This window comes from Tetrao urogallus, assembly GCF_951394365.1.
Source record: "Tetrao urogallus genome assembly, chromosome: 21".
Taxonomy (NCBI): domain Eukaryota; kingdom Metazoa; phylum Chordata; class Aves; order Galliformes; family Phasianidae; genus Tetrao; species Tetrao urogallus.
This window is the reverse complement of record NC_136834.1, coordinates 3,489,888-3,512,681: the sequence shown is the minus strand read 5'-3', so window position 1 is coordinate 3,512,681 and position 22,794 is coordinate 3,489,888. Positions and strand designations below refer to the sequence as shown.

Here is a 22,794-nt window from a genome sequence, read left to right as displayed (position 1 = left end):
TCACCCACAGCGCATAAATTGATGGCTCTTATAGAGGAGCATAAATCACTGCATTGGGCTGGAGTTCTTCCACTGACTGCAGGGAACGAGAATTGAAAAAGCCTTGTGTCGTGTGCCCTTGAATGTGCTAACCATCACCGCCAGGGCACAGATAGCCCCGGATCGGATCCAGGTGTGCCAAGGGCTGTGGGAAGCTGCAGGTTTTGAACACCTAAGTGTTTTCTGCTCTTGGATCAGTGAAGCGGCGGAAGTGTTTCCCATGTTCTCACTGACTGTAAAACCAGAAGAGCCGTTTCCATCAACGGCCGCCGCCGCCACAGCTGCGCGCGCGCAGAGAGCGGCGGGGGGGCGCTGTGAAGAACCGCCTCGCGGCCGCCGGTAGCAGCTGCTTCCCGCCCGACGCGTCGCGCGCGCTCGTGTGACGCGTCGAGCGCCGCCCGCCGGCGTCACGTGCGCGCGCCGCGACCCGGCTCTGCTGGCAGCGGCCGGCCGGGCAGCCGGAGCCCGGGGCGGCGGCGCTATGGCGGGCGGCCCGCAGGAGAACACGCTGCTGCATCTCTTCGCCGGCGGGTGAGTGTGGAGGGCTGCTCCCGAGGGGAGCTCGGCGGCTGTAAGAACTCCCGGCGCGCTCTGAGGGCGCGGTGCCGCGGCGGTCGGCTGCTTTTAATTCAAAACCTCGCTGGGCTGCTGGGCTGCTCTGCCGGCAGCGGGCGGCGCGCCGTGATGCGCTGCGGGCGCTCGGATGGAGGGCTGGGTGTGGGAGCTGCGGCCCCTGGGCTCTGCCTTTTCCTGACCCGAAAAGGGCCCGTTCGGTGAGAAAGAAAGAAAGAAAGAGATAGAGAAGGCCTTGGTGTTACTGCACGACGGACCTGGCGTGCCGGGATGCTGCTGCTGCTTTGTCTTTGCTCTTTCAAGGGGTTGTGAGTTTGGTGTGTCGAGAGCCTGGGATGGAATAGACAAAAAACACCCTGTGAGATGGCCTATCACGGTAATTTTAGCTGAAGTCTTGTGAAATCGTTATGATGTGTAAATTAAAAATAAAAAATCAGAAGTCCAGCAAGAAAATCCCACCCACCCACCTACTAGGAGTGTATGTAGTAGGTCTGTCCGTGTCAAAAATCTTTTTTTTAATGGTTTAGGCTCACTGAGCAGTGGGATAGCTGTAGTGTTTGCCAGCTGACAAAGTTCAGAAGCCCACATGAAGCCTATTGTTAATCTGCTTAATAGCAGACATTGCTGCTTCTGTTGCTAAACCAAGAGAGGAGGTTGGCTGTGAAGCAGTAAGTTCATTTAATACAAATATTAAAGCCAACAAAGCCAAGTTTTTCAGACACACAGCCTTTCTTCTACTGGCTAAAATGGTTGCATTGTTGTAAGTACTCTCTCCCTGTTGTTTTTCCATTCTCTGCTGGATCCTGTGCCAGAAACTGGACCTGGATGTGCCCATGCAGCCATTTGGGACAGAAACAAAGCCTCTGCAGAACTCCAGGTGTCCTCATGTAACTCCTTGCACGATAAATAAATTGGAATTGTAAACTCATTGGGGTTTTAAATCAGCACTGAATGTTCAACATCTTCCTTATTTATTTTGTAACAGTCTCTGCTTTCCCTTAAGATCTTAATAAACATTTTATGTGCTATAGCTGGGAAATCATTAGGTTCAGACTGGTTTCGATAGAGCGTGGACGGAAAGAATAGAAGCACAACAGAGAATATCATCCTGTCCTCTTAGTTATAATAAGATTGATCCATTTTTAAAACAGTTCTGAAAGTGTGGCATGGAGGAGAGAGATGGTCTTTTGGGCATACAGGCCTTTACAGGTTAATTGGTGACGCTGATTCTTGTTCTGAATGTGTTCAGGAGGCACAGAAAAATGCACCATCACTTGTTTGGCTGTGATGTTACAGAAAGGACAGTGAGATAGCAAATGTAGTTTTCCTTGTACATCAGCTGATGCTAAGGTGTTTGCCCTGTGCAGATAAGGGTATGAGTGTCTGTGCCCACCTGCTATCCCAACACGGTTCTGATCGTGTGCCACATTTAATGCTGTTACCTCTGCTGTTCAAGTCAGAAATGCAGACTTCTTAGGGCTCACTGGATGGAACAACAAACTGAACGTCAGCTTCAAACTGCCGTACAGAACCTGCAGAACCGGGTTCTATATGACAGATAAAATTATCCCCTCCTGTAGAAGAAAGTGTTGGAAGCTCAGACCGCATTATAAGTTGTGCAAGATGCTGAGCTTTGTTCCATGGTAAAATACTTTTCTGCAGGTGAAGCTAGAGGAGCTCATTCACTTAAGTAATTTTGAGATTTACTGGTGGTACTGGTGGTAGCTTCTTGCAAAAATGAGCATGGGATGGTATGTCAGATTGAGATATTCCTTGATATATGCAATTATATTAAATATTTTATTAAATTTTATTAAATATTTCCTTGAGAAATATGCATTTCTCAAGGAAATGCAGTGCAATTTCTTATGTGTGCACAAAAAAAGGCAAGTCAGCGTACTTACAGATAGAAACAGTCTGACTTCCTCTTGGTTGTTTTTCATTTTAAGATTTACAGTAATAACAGCAGGCCAAAAGCTCTTGGGATATTGATGGGAAGAGGACTGTGAGGGCAGAGAAGGTTTCAGAAGCAACAAACAGAATGATGCTTATGTTGCACAACAAATGCAAGCTGCTTTCAAGTCTGGGTTCTTCCTTCCCTGCTGAAGTCAGTGGAGTTCTTGCTTATTTTTGTTTGGGGAAAACTTTGGCTCAGGCTTCAGCAGAGGTGACTTCATTTTGTCTTTCCAGCTGTAATAATATTGTTTGCTACAGGGATTTGCTAAGAAGTGATCTTTAAAGGCAGAGCAAAAGCTGAACGAACTCCTTACTGTGATTTATTTTGTACAGGTATTGGGTGGTGTCTATTCCTGAACCTCAAGAAGAGGTTTTTTTACTGAAACTAAGGGAACTGTTTCTATGAATAAAATCACATTTGTGACTTTTTTTCTGTTTGCTGTTGAGGCTTAACTCTGTAACTCCTTTCTGCTACTGCTGTGAAAGGCAAACTGAGACACCAAGCAAAGCTTCCTTAAGCCACCTGGAAGGGACTGGAAGCGTACTTTGGAAAGGATTGTGAAGTGATTTGGTAAGGCTGACAATACCAGTAAATCTCAAACAAAATTACTTAAGTGGGTGATCTCCTCTAGCTTCACCTGCGAAAAAGTATTTTATCATGGAACAAAGCTCAGCATCTTGCACAACTTATAATACGTTTGTAGAATGGAGAGAAGCAACCTTGACCTGAAGTATGTATTTCTGTTATGCTGTGTATGTTATAGCCCTTAAGCTGATAATGAGATTTGCTGTCTTTCAGCCCCTTATCTAGTTTAGGTTCTCATCTGCTTGATGTAATTCAGTAACAGTGCATCACTGAGGAGCACCAAGTGCTGGCAGCAATACACGCACCTGATGACAGCTTTATTTGCTGGAGGTGCTGTGAATGCTTTATATCTCAAAACCATGAAGAACAGTCTGTATTGTTTTGAAGATGACTTTCCTATGGTTTCTGGGAATGCAGCACCTCACGTTTGCGCTCTTGATGAAGCAGTACTGAATATCAAACATGCAGCCTGCTTCACTGCTTATGCTGTGCGTTTCATGCTAGGCCATGTGGCACACGTCAGAAAAACAGAATGAAATCCCTATCACAAACAAAATCATGGGGAAAATGGCTCATCTCAGTTTGCCTTCAAGGAAAGCAAATGCACTGTTGCTGCAGTGCTGTGCTTTGTGCTGACAGTGCCACTGAATTTAGCTGAACAGAGTCCTGCATCCATCATAGGAGCCCAGTCAGTAGCACCAAATGCAATAATCTCTGCTTTTAATTAAGTTACTTGGCATCATCTATATCAGTTGTGCTAGCGGGTGCTGAGAGTTTATTTCAAATGCAAGTCATTGGTGTATTGGGGGTGGACTTTGTAAAAATAGAAAGCTGCCAGCGAGAGAAAAGTTCAAATTGAATTTTGAGATGTACATTCTTGGCATGGCTTTTACACAGAATGTTTTCTTTTTATGGAGGGAAATAATTTTTCTGCAACTCATAATGCACAGCACATTGTATCTCTGTAAGCACTCAGCCCTTGGCTTGAGGATATGAAACGTGCTCCTGTGTTTGGACGTCACAACTCAGAGATGTGTTTTACTGCTCCAATGGTAATGTATGCCTGGCTAATGTGTATCCAGAGGGAGTGTTTGTAGCCTGAAGTACAAACACTGTTTTTCTGGCAGTTTGCAATGGGCCCAAGCTGGTGCATTGTTGGGTGTCTCTCACAGAAGGGATTTGTGTGTGTGATGCATGCAGAGCAGGGCTGGGAACTCCTCATGTGCTTGCTGTGTGACGTGTCAAAGGTAGCGTGCCCTGCGTTTGTTTCTGAGCAGGTCTCTGCCTTTTGACTGAAGGCAGGTTTAGAGATTGTTGGCCTTTTAGCAAGAGAGTAATGGTGGTGAACACCGCTCACATCTCCGGAACTGCAGTTCTGCATGGTGTCTCATTAAAAACCTCATCCTGATCGGAATTAAGGCTTAAATCTGCAGTCGAGGCAACACCTCCATCTTCCCAAATCAAATGGATTTGGCTGCATATTCACAGCTGAATCTTTCAGGGTTAGGGCTGTTTATGTAGCTGAGAGAGGCTGGTGGTTGTTTTTCCTTCCCAGATGAAGGTATTTGGAACACTGTGGGAATACAAAGTGTTTCTTTTATGCACAGCATGTTATTCAGCCATCTTTGTGGGAATAGAGCAACGCCAGGATTTAATGGAAACAAATTCCCATGTGGAGGAAAATCTGATCATCTGAACAAGATGTCAGAGCCCCTAGTAGAACTGTCTGCTGCTTATTTATATTTGGGGCATGATTTATGCATCCTATTGGCATTCTGAGAATTGCTCCTTTAGATAATGCTTTTTTTCTTAAATGGCATGCAGGCAACATTCACTCTGATCTGTTAAAAGTGACGATGCAGATAACTCATTCCCTGTGTTGAATACCAAGGGATTACATATACGTTCCCAGAAGTACTCAAATATTCAAGTCTGCATAAATTAACTGGATTATCAGACTAAAAGGATGAAATTCCAGAAGTGAGCCATGAAGAAAGAAGACAGCTGATGCAGGAGGGAACATGCCAGAGAGGCTCAAAAACGTTATGGCAAGATGTCGCTGTAGTCTGAGCAGCTGGTGGGTCAGAAAAGGCAAATGGAATTTCAGTGTTGTGAATTTATGGGGTGTTACTATGAAAGTGTTGTTCTGGTGTTCATAAATGATGATAGAAAACACAGCAGCGTGGTGTTGGTAGATGAATTAGCTATTAAGGAAATGAAATTATTTTCATGGAACTCACTCAGACTTGCTGTTATTCGAGTGTTAATTATATACATTTATGTACTGACTATATGTAGTGGGGAGAGTGGCAGCGTGGATCTGCAAGAGGAACTCTCAGAACACTTTGTCCTTGCATTTAAAGGTCTGAGCTCTGGGGACATGAAAGGTTTTGCTGGAGGAGCCATTCCTGGCCTGTTCCTCCCAGATCTGGGCTGAGGCATGTGAGTGACATGAGAAGCATCTAAAAAGGCAGGAGAAACAGAAGTGACGCCCACCAACAAAAGGCTTGTGTCCAAGCTCTCCTTCAGTACACAGGACAATCAGAGACCCAGTGAGGTCTCTGTGAACAACGTCATTCTTGATCCCATGGCACACACCTAGTTCTGTAAACAACTCTGACTTTATTCAACCATCAAATCTTAGTGCTCTGAAAGATGAAGGCAAAGCTCTTTCTTACAGGATTTGTCACTTTGAATGTGAAGATTTTCTCAATTTGGTTAAGTTTTCCCTGCCTTAATCAGGGAAGAGGAGGAAGCAAGTTTCTTTAAAGTCCTTAAAGGAGAAACTCATTGAAGTATTGCTGTTAAATCAGATTGCCAGGCTTGGTCATGTCAGTTTATTCTTTTGGATAACTGTGTCTGAAATGCACAGTGCTTGGAATCCAGGAGCCTCAACAGTATTGGCCATCAATTGTTAGTGTTTAATATAAGGCATTGAGCAAGCACCAGGTAGTGTCTCTGTAAACTGGTACGTATTTTTTGCTGCATTTTTTTTGCCAGTCTTTACCATTTATGTGCTTAAAAATGACTCTCCTCTTGAAGTAGTTCACATACAGAAAATACATGTTAGTACCTCTATTAATGTCCTTCTGTAGTTCCCTGTTCCCAAACGTGCACACAGAGTTCTTGCTGCTCTGCCAAGGAATTCTTTACATGCAAATCAAAGGATGGGATTAGGCTTTTTCTTCCTTTCCCTCTCATGGAGAATTACTTAAATCACAAATTGACATTAACATCAAAGGAAGTTAAGTTGTAGATTTGTGCTGCTTTCCAAGGGAAGTCTAAGCACAGGTTTTTGAAGGAACAACGTACTTAGATGCTTGTACAAACAAAGAAAATTCCTTGTCAATCTGTTCAGTTGTAGGAAATGCCTTTGGAAAAGAAAAAAACCAACAAAAACCTCTTAAGTCTTCCTAAATCCAAACATGTTAGTTTAATAAAACTAAGTGTTATTTTTAGTCATCCTCAGAATTATTTTTAGCTGTCAGGTTTCAAAGAAGAGGCATTCGAACATGATTGAGGAGCAGTGACAGAGCGAGGTGTTTGACCAGGAGCACTGATGAGAGTTGGGTGTTGTGCACTGCTGTGTTCTTGGCCCTGTGTGCTTTTTGTGAGCCACGCTGCATTAAGAGGAGCACGGCCTCTGCAGCAGAACAGGCAGCTCTAACGTGGCTCCCCAGGCTGTTGTAGCATAATATGAAGCTCAGTGTGTTGTTTTGGTGTAACAACCTTAGAACTCTTTCATTCAGCCTGTTTGCTAGCTTGGGGAATTTCCAACTTTAGCTGCCCTGTTTCCTATTGCGTGGCAATAGTGATGAGCAGCAATTATATTCAGGACTAGTTCTATATTGGGGATTTTTATAGCTCTTTGATACTTCTTTGGTATCACCTTTGATAGGTGATAGAAGTAATGGCTGCTGGTGGTTTTCCATCACTGTACTGGAACATTCAGATATCATCCCAGTCTCAGTGAGAAACTGATGTGTGATCCTCAGTGGCAACCTTAGCCTGCCGTCCTGGGAAAGGTGTTACAGGAGGGTTTGGAACCTTTTTTGTGCAGTGTGGTACAGAACATTGAATTCATTGTGTGAAACACAATGTAAGTAAAGTAAAAAATAGTCAGCCCTGGGTAATGTAAAAAGAGTGTGTCTGGAAATCCTCAACCCTGATTCAGGTTTGTTTATTTCCTAATATGCCTTGAAATCTATTTTTTATGATAGAGCTCTGTGTCAGGAGTGTGAACTAGGTGAGTTTGTAGCAACAGATTGAAAACCAAGCTTCAGCCACCAGCAGTTTCTGTATTATCTGGTTATAGACAGAAATCATGGGTTAAAGAAAGATGTTGAAAAAGCCCTAGAACAAGAAAAACATGGAGTGAGACAGTGCTAAGAGCAGGATAACAACAGTTAAAAGCTATATCACATGAAACTATTCTTTGGAAATGTGGGCAAACCGAGTTAAATGCCCTTATTAAAACCATGATTTGAATTGTTTCTGCCATCTACTGAGTTTATTTTCAGGTGGATGCCTTTCAAGTAAGAGGACTTCATGCCAGGTGGGATTTTTTTCTTTTCTTTTGTATACATAAAATAACGTGATGTAGCACAGTGGCTCCCTGACCACCTTCTGTTCAGGGAAAATCTCCCTTGGAGTGGCCTCCATTCACTGAGTCACGGGCTGCAGTCTCCAGGAGTATGCTCAGTTCAGAGGTGTGTCACTGATACTGCCATCAAGCAGCCTTGTAACTCCTCAGCATTAAGTTTCCAACACAACAGCTGTTATCATAGGGCAGGCTGGGCAAGGTGGGTGTGATGCACTCCAGATCACTGACTCTCCTTATCTTGGAGAAATTTGACCTTCCTTTCAGAAGTTGCCTTGGAAAATGTCTGGCTGCTGCTTAGAGTGCAGCCTGAGCCATCTCCTCTGCCTTTCCATCCCCTTGCCCAGAGACATCCTAGTTTCTCACTCAGTTTCTCAGCTTGGATGTCTCAGAAAAAATGGGAGGTGCTGGAACAGGCTGCCCAGACAGGTGGTGGGGTCACCATCCCTGGAGGTGTTTAAGGAAAGGGCAGATTTGGCCCTGACGGACCTGAGGCAGTGGGCAGTGTTGGTGGTAGGTGGCAGTTGGTCTTTTTCAACCTTAATGATTTTATGATTCTATAATCAGCGTGCATGTGTAATATTCCTGTGCTTCTGTTATCAGGCCGTGGGAATTCTAATTAATTCTCTTTAGTAGCCTGAAGAATGGCAGCCTCCCCTGTTCCCACCTTCCCTCGCGTCCTTGCAGCTTCCCCACACCAGAGAAGTTGATAGCCATTGTTTTTAAGGGAACCTAACTTGCAGTAGAGAGCTGTTGTAATCATAATTATTGAAATGGTGGAGGATTATATTTGCTGCGTACAGTTTCTTAATCCCCAGTCGCTTGTTCTCAGCTGCCAGCTTCCTGCTTCCCATAGGAAAAATCCATCCAAGGATATGTCAGTATTAGGACAGCCACCTCTGAAACATGGGTGCCTCTGAAGTTTTTACAGGCAGGATTCCAGCAGATGATCAGCCATGGATTTTTGTTGGAGTTGGGAATTGTTTTTGCGTTTCACCCTTCCAACCTCATCACTACATGGGATCATCATAAGTGTTTCTCAGCCTTCTCTCCCCTCCCACAGGGCTTGGGAACAGTCTCCGTTGCCTGATGTGGAAACAGCTCTGCTTCTGTTAGTTTATCCACAGTGTGGAGCAATTGGAGTCAGTTATGCAGTTTTTTATTTATGCTCTGTGCTCTTGTGACTTGCTATATCTGTGCAGCTACATTTTACTGACTGTCTTCTATTTAAATTGTGTTTTACAGATGTGGAGGAACGGTTGGTGCCATCTTTACTTGTCCCTTAGAAGTAATAAAGACTAGGCTCCAGTCTTCAAAACTGGCCTTTCGGACTGTCTATTACCCACAAGTCCAGCTGGGGACCATCAGTGGTGAAGGAATGGTCAGGCCAACATCTGTTTCACCCGGGCTCCTTAGCGTTCTTAAGTGAGTACTGTTCCTCTGGTCCTTCAGTGTTAATTGACACCAGTGATCTGAGTTTCGATTCCTCGGTTCAAACAAGGAATGCAGATTTTGCTCCAGACTTGCACTGCAGGGATACATGTCAGGCTTCTGGATTCGGCAGTAGAAAGATAAATTATTCTTTTAAAAATACATAAAGTTCCTGAGTGTTCCTTTAAGCTTCCACAGGATTTTATTGCTAGCACTCAGAAGCACGTTGATTTGGGTAAGTATCTGGGAGTATTATTTTTAATCTGCTTTTGAGACTTTTGTAGTTATTATATTCTAGGAGTCAATGCACACTGCGTACTCCAAGCTTTGTGTTCAATGTGCTTTAGCTTGCAGGGACTACCAGAAAATATTCTGGGGGAAAAAAGCCTTTTTTTCGTTTCCTTTTTCTTTTTTTTTTTTTTTCTTTTTTTTTCCAATAACAGGAAGACTTTGAGCAACAGAACAGGTAATCCTTTCTAGCTGAGGCCAATTCTTGGCACAGTGGTTGAAGGACTGAATGAACTATGCACTCTGTCTTTCCTGGAGCCATTCCCAGTCTTCTCTGAGTAGCTGGAATGGTACTTTTACTATTGCTGCCCATGCTATTTAACAGGTTGATGAAGTAAAGTTTTGATTTCTCTCTCTTTGGAGCTTCATTTAAAGGTGGGAGTCTGTAGCCTTTCCTTCTCCTTAATGGGCCAGTGTTGTAATGAGATTTCTGATTCTCTGTGTTTTGTGATGCATGTCAGTCACTGATCCATTTTCAAAATTGATTCTACTTGAGTGCTAATTTGAACTAGATGACCCCCAGAATTCTCTGATCCCTTATATTATTGGGAGGAGCTGTTGACTCCATTGAGAGTGGGGAGGCCTTGCTGAAATCAGAGAGCTGGGCAATCACCAACCACAGGAAGTTTAAAAAGAGTGAGTGCTGGATTCAGCACATAAGAAGGGGCAGCCCTGTCTATACATACAGTATTGGAAGGCCACAGTGTGGTTTCTCTGGAGCCTTCTTTCTCCAGGCTGAAAAATCCCAGCCTGTCTTTGTAGGAGAGGTGCTCCAGCCCTCCTGTGGAGCTGCTCCAAAAGATTTTATACATCTTTTTTGTTCAGAGGGCGCAGTACTTCAAACAGGGCCTCACAAGGGTAGAGAGGGAACCATCCCCCTCGACCTCTTGATACAGGAATTGGCTGCATGCTGCAGTTGGCCTTCTGTGCCACACTGCATGCTGTGGACTCGTGTTCAATTTATCATCTATCAGGAGCCCCAAGTCCTTTTTAGCAGGGCTGCTCAGAGAGTTCCCATAGTATGCATATGTGGAATTGCCCTGACTCAAGTGCAGCACCTCGGCTTCCTTGAACCTCATTAAGATCACAAGGATTCATCTTTCAAGCTTGTTCAGGCCCCTTTAGATGGAATGCCGTCCTTCTGCATCAGCTGTGCCTCAGCCTGGTGTCATCCACAAACCTGATGAAGGTGCACTCAATCACATCATCTGTGTCTGATAAAGATGTTTAAAAGTACCGGTCCAAAGACAGACCCCGGGGGACAGCACTTGCCACCAGCCTCCACCTGGACGCAGAGCCATTGATCACAACCCAAAGTTATGGTTCAGACATCATGCAGTGCATCGAGTTTATTTGGATCATTGAGCACATCACAGGGTAAGGCAGGATGGTCCTGCTTAGATCAGGTAGTAGAAATGCCAAAGAAAATACTGACTAGCAAAACAAGTTGAATGATTTATATAAGGCCAACACACTTGGCAGGTTGCCTGAGGAGAAGCTGCACAGTTATGTAACAGTACAGTGCTAACTCAAATTCTCTGCAGAACTAGATGCTTAGAGTCATTCTGGGACTTGAGTTTCTGTTATAAACAGAGCTTCTTTCCCATGCCAAACACTTTGTATTCAGAGGTGAATCTACAGCAATTCGTGACCAAAAGTATAACTCAGTGCCAATTGCCTTTGGTTTTCTTCTTTCCCTTTCTACTTTTTCACCTTGCAGCACTGGTCTAAAGACAGCTGTTACTAAAGGAAGTAATAACTTAAACATATGAGGCTGTTAATTTATTTCCTTTTCCCATCTTTCTCTAAGATCTCCCTTTTAGGGAAAGAAGAAATGGGTTAAAATTAGGTCAACCTTTTAATGTATTTATTAAGCTCATTAAATTTGGTTGACAAATCGTGATTTCATTTCACCCTAGAATTTCTGTGGTGACTATGATCTTGACTTCATTTTACTTGAGGAATTGCTCAGCTGCATGTATCACACCATGTTTTTGACCTATTTAGTCCAGAGGATTAAGAAGTGAGAATGAAATAATCATGCAGTCTGTCATTCCCTTGCTGACAGTGTCTGTGAAGCACAGATAATGCTATTGATTGTGATCTTTCTGATGAAACACAAACGTATGAAGAAAGAGGAGTAAGTTAGATCTCTTATCTCCTTACACCCCTTTCTGAATCCTGACCATACATACATGGCTGAACTGGATGTGACTTGGATCCTCTGTTTTAGGAAAACTGTATGGCTGAGGAAGCAGCCCTTCAGAGCCCTGCAAATAAAATCGTTCTAGAAGACTTAAAGATGCTGAATATGAAAGCTCCTTAGCTGCTGTAAATAGAAGAAAAGTAGGTACTCAGGAGGGCAGGTTAAGCCTGCTGCTGTATAGAAAGCACTCCAGAAGGTCGGGCTGTTTTTGTCTAATCCCTTTAAGATTCTCATGAGTCACCCCAGCTGGAAGCTGCAGTCGTGACTGCTAAATGACAAAGAAGGAGTAGTTGGTGGATCTGTCTCCTTGGAGACACTCAGCTCTGGAGTTTACACAGAAAGTTCTACTCCACTGCAGAAATAAAAAACAAAAAACATTTCAGGAGCTCCCGTGTATCTTCTGCCTAATGAGCTTGTTTTTGGAATCCACAGGGGACATTCCCAACAGTGCTAATGACCTAGAAAGCAAACGGAGAATTGGACAGTACAAACAGATGCACGTGAACTTCCCCTGGGACCTGGTGTTATCTGGATTTTATTGCATGGTTTTCACGTGATGAGCCTTTATTTCAATTGAGGTCTACTGCAGCAGACTGCACTCAGCCCCCATGATTACTGGACCATATCTGGCTCTCGCTGGTGAATAGTTGGCTATTTACCAGTGTTTGGGTGTTAATTCAATCCTTCTGAATATGTGCTCTGTTAATAGGGCAAATAATTGTGTAAAAGTAAGTCTTTTTCACCTGAGCAAGCGTGGAGCTTGACAGCTGGACTATCATAGAAGCTCTAGCTGAACATGCCTTCCAAGATGTGGGGAAAAATGGATGAAAATGGCTTTGGATACTTGGCCTGTAGCAATTGCAAAACTACAGGAAAACATTACTGGATTATTATCCTGCTTTACACCTGGTCATGAAATCTGGTGACACACAAGGGTAGTTCTGTAGTTTGTGGCATCCTTTGGAGTCTTGCTATGAACTCTTTTGGATGCCCTCAAAACCAGAACAGTTACTCTGAACTACCTGGGGGAACAGCTTGTAGAAGGGTGCAGCATTCAACTTCCACTGGGAAAAAGTGACTAATTGTGAAAGGGGAAAGAGTGCTGGTGGTTTTAAATTTTTCGTGCCTCTATTCAGGCAACAGACTCCTAAACTGCTTAAGTTTCCTGGATACAGAGAATGACAAAAGTGTTCTTTGTTCTTCAGTCAATTAGAATTGGATTCTCTGTGAAACTATGAAGTTCAATTCCTTTCAGCTTTCAAAAATGGAAATTGTAACCTTCTGTCATACGACACGCATTCGCCAGCAGTGCACTGAAGTCTTACAGCACAGTGGTCTTTATTCAGCAGTGTATAATTCTGCTGATTTTCTTATAATTCTTTTGTGCAGTTGTGAACTTACTAGTTTTCAAACCAACATTGATTTCTTCAGCACAGTTCTTTTGACTGATTGTCTGCCAGAATAAGAAGCGTAACTTTTAACCTAAATCCTACCCTTTTTTTCTCTGTTTGCTTTTATTTTAAGGTCAATTCTGGAAAAAGAAGGACCAAGGTCACTCTTCCGAGGTCTGGGTCCAAACTTGGTTGGAGTTGCACCATCGAGGTAAATAGTTAAGCTGTTGCCAAAAAGCACATTTAAAGCATTAACCCAAACATTGCAGCCCATTTGCAATATGGAAGAATAGGTCATAAAATTATCCCATCCATAAACTGCTTTGCAAAGCATCAGACTGCATAGCTTTCATGTCAACAACTAATTCTAAAAATCATCCTTACACTTGTATAGCACTGACTTTCACTTACATGTATCAGTAACTGATGCATTTAGTACCTGTTTCTAGTCAATATTCATATTCTCTTCTTAAAAGGATGGAATACTATGAAAGTCAGTACTGTTTTTTCTAACAATGAAACCTCAATTTGTCATTTTTTGACTTCTGTAAACTTCTGTATGTGTGTCTTAGCTGCTTGTTGTGATCTGTGCTTTCTGTTATCAGTGGAACTTTGTTCATGATGCTATCCTCAAAAAAATAATTAGGAGGGGGGAATATTTTAATGTATTACTGCAAGTGTGTGAAACTGCTTTTAGTTTAAGTCCAGGGTTAAGTGCTGCCAAGGCAACTATAGCTCTGACCAAATGTAGGGAAAACAGAGGCTCAGAGTGGGATGTTGCAGTCCCAAGGGTACAAAATGTATTAAATGCCAGGGTTGGCATTAGTATCCAGTCTAACTTTCTTTAACAAAACCATGCTGCTTCGCATCACAGGCTTGGTATGAAAGTAAGATATTTCTACCCTGTGGGTGTCGAGTCAGATAGTGGCACCTTAGAGGAAAAAAGTTGTATTCCTGCAGATGGACACATCATACAGAGGCCCCTTTTTAGAGAGTCCTGTTTTTTCTAGAGGAGGTAATACTGTAATGTACCTAACTTGATGTCATGTGTATTATTGCTTTTCTTCTGTTCTTTGTTTGTTTTTCCACAGAGCTGTCTACTTTGCGTGCTACTCCAAAGCCAAAGAGCGATTTAATGGCATTTTTGTACCCAACAGCAACATTGTGCATGTCTGTTCTGCAGGTTCTGCAGGTACGTGTTTGCAGTTCACTTTCCATATGGTCTGCAGCAATACTCCAGCATTTGCTCCCTTAGCAGTACCTGCCATGCTTGTGTTGGTGTCTGCATGGCTCTGAGATGCACCTTAATTTTTTGAAGTATGTATTCCAAGCTGTTATCAATACAAGACTTTTTCTCAGTAGCTAGAAAATGAATGGAGGTTATCATTAAGATAGGGCCTGGACTTTCAGTCTGTTAGTACAGGCTAATAGATAATTCCTGACTGGGGTCTGTGAATAATTGTGACATCTGTACAAGTACAAGCTTATAGATCCACATTGGCATAGAGGATCTACTTTCTAGGAAATATATCCAGCAATCATCTCCATACAAGGGTGAGATCAGGAGATGTAACTGAGATTGTGGAACAACAGTATGTATAAGGTGTTCTTAATGAGCCAAAGTTCAGAGACTATAAATAAAATCTGTGAGTCTGGAAACATCTCGTTCTCTCACAAACAGACAGGAGTGCTTGGCAGGATTGCTTTGGAGACTGTTAAGGAACACTCTGAGGAGTTTAAATTGGTGTTTCATAACACTACTAAAAAGGGGTAAATTTGTTGTTCTTAGCACCTAGTTTGAATAACCACCTATCTCTGCAATCTAAAGTTTGTAGCAAAGTTGTTGCACGTGTTTGTGCCAACCCACCAATTGCCAATGCAGTCATACAGTCCTACTCTGGCACAGTGCTTTCTGTAGGTAAAGTGCCCTTGTGAATAAGTTATGGCAGTGTTATTTATTGATTTAAACTTGTGTGGTTTGGCCAAGTTTAGCATTGAGGAAGGGTTTTAGGAATTGCTGGAGCCAATGAAACTGATAGAAACACATGCTTGAATGTCTTTCTGATTGAAGACTTTCAGTAGGAACGTTGTAGAACCATGCGCCAGGTGCTACAGCTACAGAACTGTGAGTAGTGGCATGACCTGATGCTCACCTCTAAAGGACAGGGACCCTTTCAGTGCTAGTGAAATATTCTAACATCAGCTTTTGGGGGAAGCCAGAGATAGACTCCACAGAGCTTGATCCCAGGAGTTTGCTAGCTCTTGGCTTACCTTGTTTGCAGAGGAGCTGTTGTACTGTTCGATGCTTCGTAATGTTTCTGATTTCTTCTTTGCAAGTGAGGATAAACTTTTATTCCAATCAAAATGCTATAAGAATATTTCTGAACAGTTTAAAGCAAAAGTTAATAGGCATCAGCAAACCTTTGATACTGCTTTAGCCAAATTATTTTGGCTTGTTGTATTTTTTTCCTCCCAGAATAAGGAAATAGCCTGTTCTTATTGGAAAAATACTGCAGGACAGCTCCACTAATTCAAGTGTCAGTCAGCAGAGTGATCATTAAAAATGTTTGCCAGACTGACCCCATAGCTGTGGGTGGATTCAGTTGATGAGGTAGCTCAATGGCACCACCTAGAGCCTTGGGGAAAACAAGACACTAATAAATGCATGTTTTCCCTGTCTATTTTTTCTAAAACCCAGTCAGTAAGTAAGCTGTCTTGCCTACAGCATTGTTTAGAAACATGAAGTACATAGGTGCAGAAAGAAAAGAGCCCTTAAGGCCATTGACTGATGCCTTCTGGAGCTTTCTTAATATAAGATAGTTCTCTGGCCAGAGACAGATCAGAAGCTACACACCTGTATGTTGTCTGAAACCTCTGCAGCTGGTAACTAGAACTGTCACTGCACAGTGTGTATAGTTCATTTATGTAGTTCATTTCATATAGTTCACTTGCTTGAACAGTGTGGACTGCCTGAATTCAGCTATACTTCTGTTTTTCTTTCCACTTTCTCAGCCTTTATCACAAATACCCTGATGAATCCTATATGGATGGTGAAAACCAGAATGCAACTGGAACGGAAGTAAGTAACTGAAGGAGATGGGATGCTGCTAAATGGCTAAGGGAGCCTCTGGAAAACTCTGAAAATCTTAGATGTTTTTTTCTGATAGCTGTTTAGACTTTGGTAGATCTTGCCCTATTTCCCCAGTTCTCACTTTCATCTTGGAAGCTACCATCCTGGTCATGCTGGATGTTTAGGTTTTGGGTGTTGGGTTAATCTGATTCACAGCTCCTATAGAGGGATGTGGAATTTGCCTCCAGCCTGAGTTAGATTCAGGTTTTGGTTCCACTGTAAAATTCCAGTAAATTTAGATACAGCATTAATTTGCCCTCAGATCCTGCTTTAAAAAGTCTTCTGAACCTCAGGGGTTCGTGTTGAGGCTAAATACATCAGTGACTGAAGTGCTCTGAATGAGCAGTAATAGAGACTGCGGAAAGGTCAGGGGAGCCCACGTGGGGAGCCAAACGTGGCTCACAGTCCTTGTCCCACTTGGCAACACCCCTTGTGCTGGCCCTAGACCATACAGACACATGTATTACAGCAACACACTGAGGCTGCTGATACACAGTTAAGTAGCTGTAAGCAGAAAGAGTGCTGTTTTTTAAATTCTAATGAAGCAGGATTTGTTTAATTTCATAAAACGTTCCAGAGGCAGCAAGAATCTGTTGCAGTGGCTTAATGTTCTCATACTCCCTTCAGCATTGTATCACGGTTAACCATAGCTCCTGAAGGCAGAGGGGGAATTGGGCACTAATATCTTCCAGTTGGGTGATTCATGGTCACTGGTGGATATTGAAGCAATGAGGGATTCAGGTAATGAAGTGACTCGTTAGAATGGAAATTCTTTCCTGCAAGGATGTCTTATGTGAAATAAGCAAGATCCTTTACGACACCATCACTTATAAATAATTTATAAGCCTCGATTCCAGCACTTCACAGGGTGTCACCTTTGAGCAGAATGCTGCCTTGTTAAAATGAAAGACTGTTTCTCGTGTAGGAGACTTATGTATCTTGGCCTGCTGAAGGTAGCTTTAAGTGGAATTAGTAGTGTAATGTAAAGCAGTGTCTCTTCAATACTTACTGTCTTTTAAAGCACTGATGTGAACTGTCACAGACTAGTTAGAGCTGGAGCTGTAAGAATTATTACATGTATGTATGAATTTGCAGAGCCAAGTGTGGATTCTCAGCATAACAGTCCTGCTCCACACAGCTTTCTTAGAAGATTTTTGAAGTAAAACTTGTTAGAGAACCATTCTGTAGTTCTGAAAAGTATTGAAAGCCATCAGGTTTTTTTGTTGTTGTTTGTTTCAACCTTTATTCTCATTCTGGGCTCATTATGTTTTCTGTGTTGTTGTTGTTGTTTGTAGAGTCAGAGGTTCAAAACCAATGAATGCTCTGCAGTGTGCTAGATACGTTTACCAGATGGAAGGTATCCGTGGTTTTTATAGAGGATTGACTGCCTCCTATGCTGGGATTTCTGAGACCATTATCTGCTTTGCTATTTATGAAAGTTTAAAAAAGCACTTAAAAGAAGTCCAGCTGCCCTCCTCTTCTTCTAACGGAACCGAAAGGAGCTCCACAAACTTCTTTGGACTGATGTTTGCTGCTGCTGTTTCCAAGGGCTGTGCCTCTTGTATTGCTTATCCACATGGTATGTTAACTTTTCCATTTGTGACTGCAGAACAGCTGTTGCCTCCAATGCAAGGCAAATAATTAGTTTTATGCTTGTGGAATTCCTGTCTGTTTGAACGGCCTGTGCGTGTTACTGTGGCATGTGCATATGCACTGAGATTTTTAGTACTGTTCTTATTATTCCTGCCTAGCTATGTAGTGACTAGCATTTCCTCATTTCAAAGCTACTCCAAAAAAAGCTGAGTGCCTGTTGCATCCATTCTCACTAGTAGCCTCATCTATATGAGTCCCAACTGCTTTTAGAAGCTTTTATACATCTAGTTTATATGCAGACTGAATAATAGTGTTGTGTGGTATTTGGAAGTAATTAAGTATTTAGAAGAATAAATAGGTGAATAAATAAGTGAAGGTTTCTGATTATCTGAATTTGCATCTGAAGTAATACAAACTTGGAAGAGGGTGCATGCATGCAAATCGGGGGGTGGGAAGCACTCAGTGGGTAAGGAGTGGTGTTTCTGGAGAAACGAGTGAGTGCCAGTGTGGTTTTATAGAGCAGTACTGGCTACGTGAGTATCAGTGAAGTGTTTCATTTTGTAGCAGCTTGACCAAGCAAATAATCCATTTTTTCTACATGGAAGGGCACCCCTCTTTAACATCCTTCTTGCCTAAAGGACAAAGCAGGCGGGATTTCACGTCTGAAAGCCCTGGCTAGCAGGCAGTGGGTGCAGGGAAGTTTTAACTTCTTTTTGATCTTGGCACGTTTCAGGGATGTGTAAGTCTTGTTAACCTTGGGCTCTTGTTTTACTTTTCTGCAGAGGTCATACGGACACGGCTGCGAGAAGAAGGCACTAAGTACAAGGCCTTCATTCAGACAGCACGGCTGGTAGCACGTGAGGAAGGCTACCTCGCCTTCTACAGAGGACTTTTTGCCCAGCTCATCCGGCAGATACCAAACACAGCCATTGTGTTGTCCACTTACGAGTTAATTGTGTATCTGTTAGAAGACCGTGCAAAGTAGCAGAGCCAAGACTGCTGTTACTGACTGTAGACCAATGTCTTCGTTGAACAAACAGTCCTTAATGACTGATGCAGGTTGCATTGTTGGTGGAAGAACTGCAAGTCTGTGATCACCTGCTGAATGTTTTCCTTTTGGATTTATGCTTTCTGAAAGGTTTTGAGTCATTAACGTTAATAGTTAATTATAACTTTTTTTTAACTTAATGATAATTAAGCAGCTACTAAATTAAATTACACTATTTAATTTAAGTATATGTTTGTCCTTTTTCCTTAAGCACAGCCATTGTGGTCAAGGAATGTACCTCATACCATCAAGTGGTCTCTTGGACTGATGTTCATTAAACTGTATTAAAACTGAAGAACTGGCTTGGAATTTTGAAACTTAGTCTTCCTACCACTGCAATTGTATCATCTTTTAGCACTAAAGTAAGCTTACGTCCAGATAACTTTGAGAGGTCTTCTAGTTTATTTGTGGTGCATCACCTCTTGCTGTGCAAACATTGTGCAGCGTTCAAGAGGCACACCAGAATCTGTTAAAAAAGCCACTTACACTGGTAACATTTGCAAAATAAGATTTTGAAGTGGGAAGCTCTTCAGTAAAATGTCCTTAGTTACAGCACTGTGCATCTGTGCACCAGTGTTTGCAGACTGACCTGTCCTATCTGCTTTTAGACCTTGCTTTTGTGAATGGCTGAGAGCATAAGGACAGTCAGTGTTTGAGGCATGGCCACCCTTAGAAATTCCATGAGATGTGCTACTTTGGTCGTGTATCCTGACCTAAGCCTTTTTCTACTGCGGAGCTGTTTTTTGTGTTTTTCAATGCTGGGGACCTGGAAAGTAGAAGAGAGGATAAGATAGGGCTCAAGTACGACAGTCTTTGAATGCAGTTCTGGATTCTGCTTTACAGTACGACATTCAGGAATAAATCCCTCTTTATTTGATGTCTTTGTAGAGCAGCAGTAGTGGAACTGAGATAGTCTGTTATCTCATGGTCATGTCGCTGGAGTTAGCACCAAAAAGCCGCAAAGCCTGTGTAGGTATTTTCTTTATCACTGTTTGATTTCTTAGAGAATGAAATAAGAAGGATCTGCCAGTCTTGTGCAACAGTGCTACGTTTCACATTAATACAGTATCTACCTATGCCCCTCCAAAAACACAATATTGAAGGGGAACTCTTCAACACTACTCATGATATAGTTCTCACCTTTCAGTTATAAATAAAATATCCTAGAGTTGATCCAGTTGGCCCTCTCATGAACATTAATTTCAGTAATTTAATTTCAGTAATACCTTTACTGCTTGTGTTGCAGTAGTAACTTGTGATTAAAAGATAGTCTGCATAATAATTCCCGAGACAGCAGGATAAAATATTTTAGAACTTAAATAAGATCTGTGTTTTGCTTTGGATACTCTGTGCTCTCCTATTCATTAGTGTCATTTGCTTTGACAGCTGAAACAAACACTGCAGCATTTGAGCCCAGCTTCATTCTTCCCTGCTGCTGAACAGAACAGTAAGCTTCTCATGATCTGAGCAGGTGTTGAGCTCTTGAGCATAAGCAAATGTTCATGGACATCTTTGACTTCAAGGAGCACATACAGCAGAGCTGTTTTTCGGACTTGGAAGGATCATGCAAAGCATTAAGAAACAGCCTGTTAGTGAGTAGGGTTCTTTTGTAAGAGAAAGCTTTCAGGTTAATATTTGATTGCAGAAATACAATGGATTCAAACCTAGCTGGTGACTGGTACTTGATGTCATATTTGACATCAGTGTGATGGAGGAGCACAGTACAAGTGATAGAATGTGTGTGTGCCTCATTATGAGGCAAAACAGTGCAAAAATAGCTGATTTCTATTATGTTTCACTGAAAAGAACATATCATGTTACCCTTAAGCTAAAATAAGAAACAGTTGAGTAACTAAAAACTGACATGGAGATGATGCCATCTTTAATGGAGATGATGAGCAGTGAAAGCTTTAGTCTCTCTCTAGATGTCAAAACTGTCACACAGTACTGTTTCTATTTTTAAGAACCAGGACACTTGTGCTGCTGCTCTGAAACTTCTGAGGTTTGCTTTCTTGAATTAGTATTCCTGTGCAGTCACAGCACTCTGGCTCTCTTAGAGTTAGTCACATGTGTAGACTGCTATTATCCAAGAATGGGGGAACTAAATGATACTGCAGAGGGGTTTGGGACTTAGAGAAAGTGAGTAGGATTTTGCTTCAGCTCGTTCTGGTGGGAAAAGAGGAATTCTGGATTTTTGTAGTTGTTCTTTAAGCTGTACTGCTAGCTGTGACAAAATCAGTCTTAATTTGCTGGAGCAGAGCAGGCAACCAGGACTAAGTCAGTTCCTATTCATAAACGACCAGTTAAATTGAAATTGAAAGCATGTTGCTGCAATAATGAGCTCCTCAGGTTGGTTATTTTAACTTTGGAAACATTCTTTTGTTTTTTGGAAGCTGTAGACAATCTTCCCAAAAATCTTATGCTAAAAGACTTAGTGCCTTCCTTTGGCCAACCATGGTTGCCTGGACATTCCTCAAAATTATCTTGATTCATATCACTGATTGTTGTGATGCTTCTTGTATTGTGATTGTGCCCCTTGTCAGCATTTATAATTATTTTTGCAGAAGTTCTTTATTAGTTCCTTTAAGAAGGAAACTCTTGGTAAACAATGCATCTATGGTTGGACTGATAATACAGATACAGTCAGTAGGAAGGGAGGGCCTTCTGCAGAAAGAATAGACAAGCTTTTGAGTGCAGAAGGCTTGGAGTTCCTGCAGAAAGACTTGATGTGCCAAATGACTGGGTTGCACTTCCTCCTTCATTTGGTCTTATAAAACAGTCCCTAAATAATCAGCTTAACAATGGAAGAGAGATGAAAAAAATTGCATCCCTCTCCCATTTATCAAGAGGAAATAGTCACTGTTTATCCCATATTCCATATAATTCATTCCCATGCATAAGTGTGTGGAGATAGAAATGAGGTTAAGATCCCAACCACACTTAAGCTTAGAAGTAGAGGTCATTTGCAGCACAGCATTTGTCTGTGATGAGCTTTTCCTTTGCAATTAAACAGCTGGACTCAGTTCTAAACTTCTGCTCAGTTTTAGCTTTTTAAAAACAGTGTTGGCACAACTTGGTTTGCCCACATTTTAAGCTTTTTTATTGGTTGCACTGAAGGGTTTTTTTGTTTGTTTTCTTTAACCAGGAAAACAGCTGTGCAGTCTGAGGCAGGATCAATCTCATACCTCTTACCTTCATGTAAAAGCAGGGCATGATTGTCAAGGCATCTTCTAGTTCTGTAAGAACAGTGACTCCCATCTGGATGTGCTGAGAGGGGCAGAGCTGAAACAGGTATGGGTTACTTTGCTTTCTAGGGGAGAGCTGGGTGAGCCTGACTGGAAAACTGCTCGCATCACACTCAGGGTCTTCCCATGAAGCCATAGTACCTGTAACAAGACAGAGGAAAGCCTACAGTAGCAGTTCTCAACTGCTGGCTTACAGGCAGCAAACTGCTTCCACAGCCCCCTCCAGCTGCTGCTCGACTTGCCACAGTGTGCCTTGGCTGAAGGGAGCTGTGATTTGCAGCGTGTTGCTTGCAGGGTAGCACGGAAGGGAGCTCAGATCGGCAGGAAGGGGTGAGAGTGGAAGGGCTTTGTGTTTTCCTGAAGGGGGCGGCTCCGTCTCGTGTCTCGTAAAGAACTTATTCACAGAATGGACAGGGTTGGAAGGGACCTCAAGGATCACAAATCTCCAACCCACTGTCACATGCAGGGCCATCAACCTCCCTGTTTCATACCAGCCCAGGCTGCCCAGGGCTCCATCCAACCTGGCCTTGAACACCTCCAGAGATGGATGGGGCATCCACAGCCTCTGTGGGCAGCTGTTCCAGCACCTCACTGCTCTCTGTAAAGAATTTCCCCCTGACATCCAACCTAAATCCTCCCTCCTTTAACTTAAAACCATTTCCCCTTGTCCTGCAGCTATCAACCCTTTCAATTTTTCTATCGGTTTCG

The 22,794-nt window shown here is 42.5% G+C and overlaps 1 protein-coding gene across 1 annotated transcript; it reads left to right on the top strand.

The window, feature by feature from the left end:
* Nucleotides 1–520: 520 nt before the first annotated feature.
* Nucleotides 521–18,778, top strand: SLC25A33 (solute carrier family 25 member 33; the record flags this gene model as incomplete). Its single annotated transcript, XM_079545588.1, has 7 exons — nt 521–570; nt 9,000–9,179; nt 13,204–13,281; nt 14,162–14,262; nt 16,083–16,149; nt 17,496–17,779; nt 18,576–18,778. 7 exons carry the CDS (start codon nt 521–523, stop codon nt 18,776–18,778), a joined length of 963 nt encoding a protein of 320 aa, XP_079401714.1.
* Between the last annotated feature and the right edge of the window lie 4,016 nt (nt 18,779–22,794).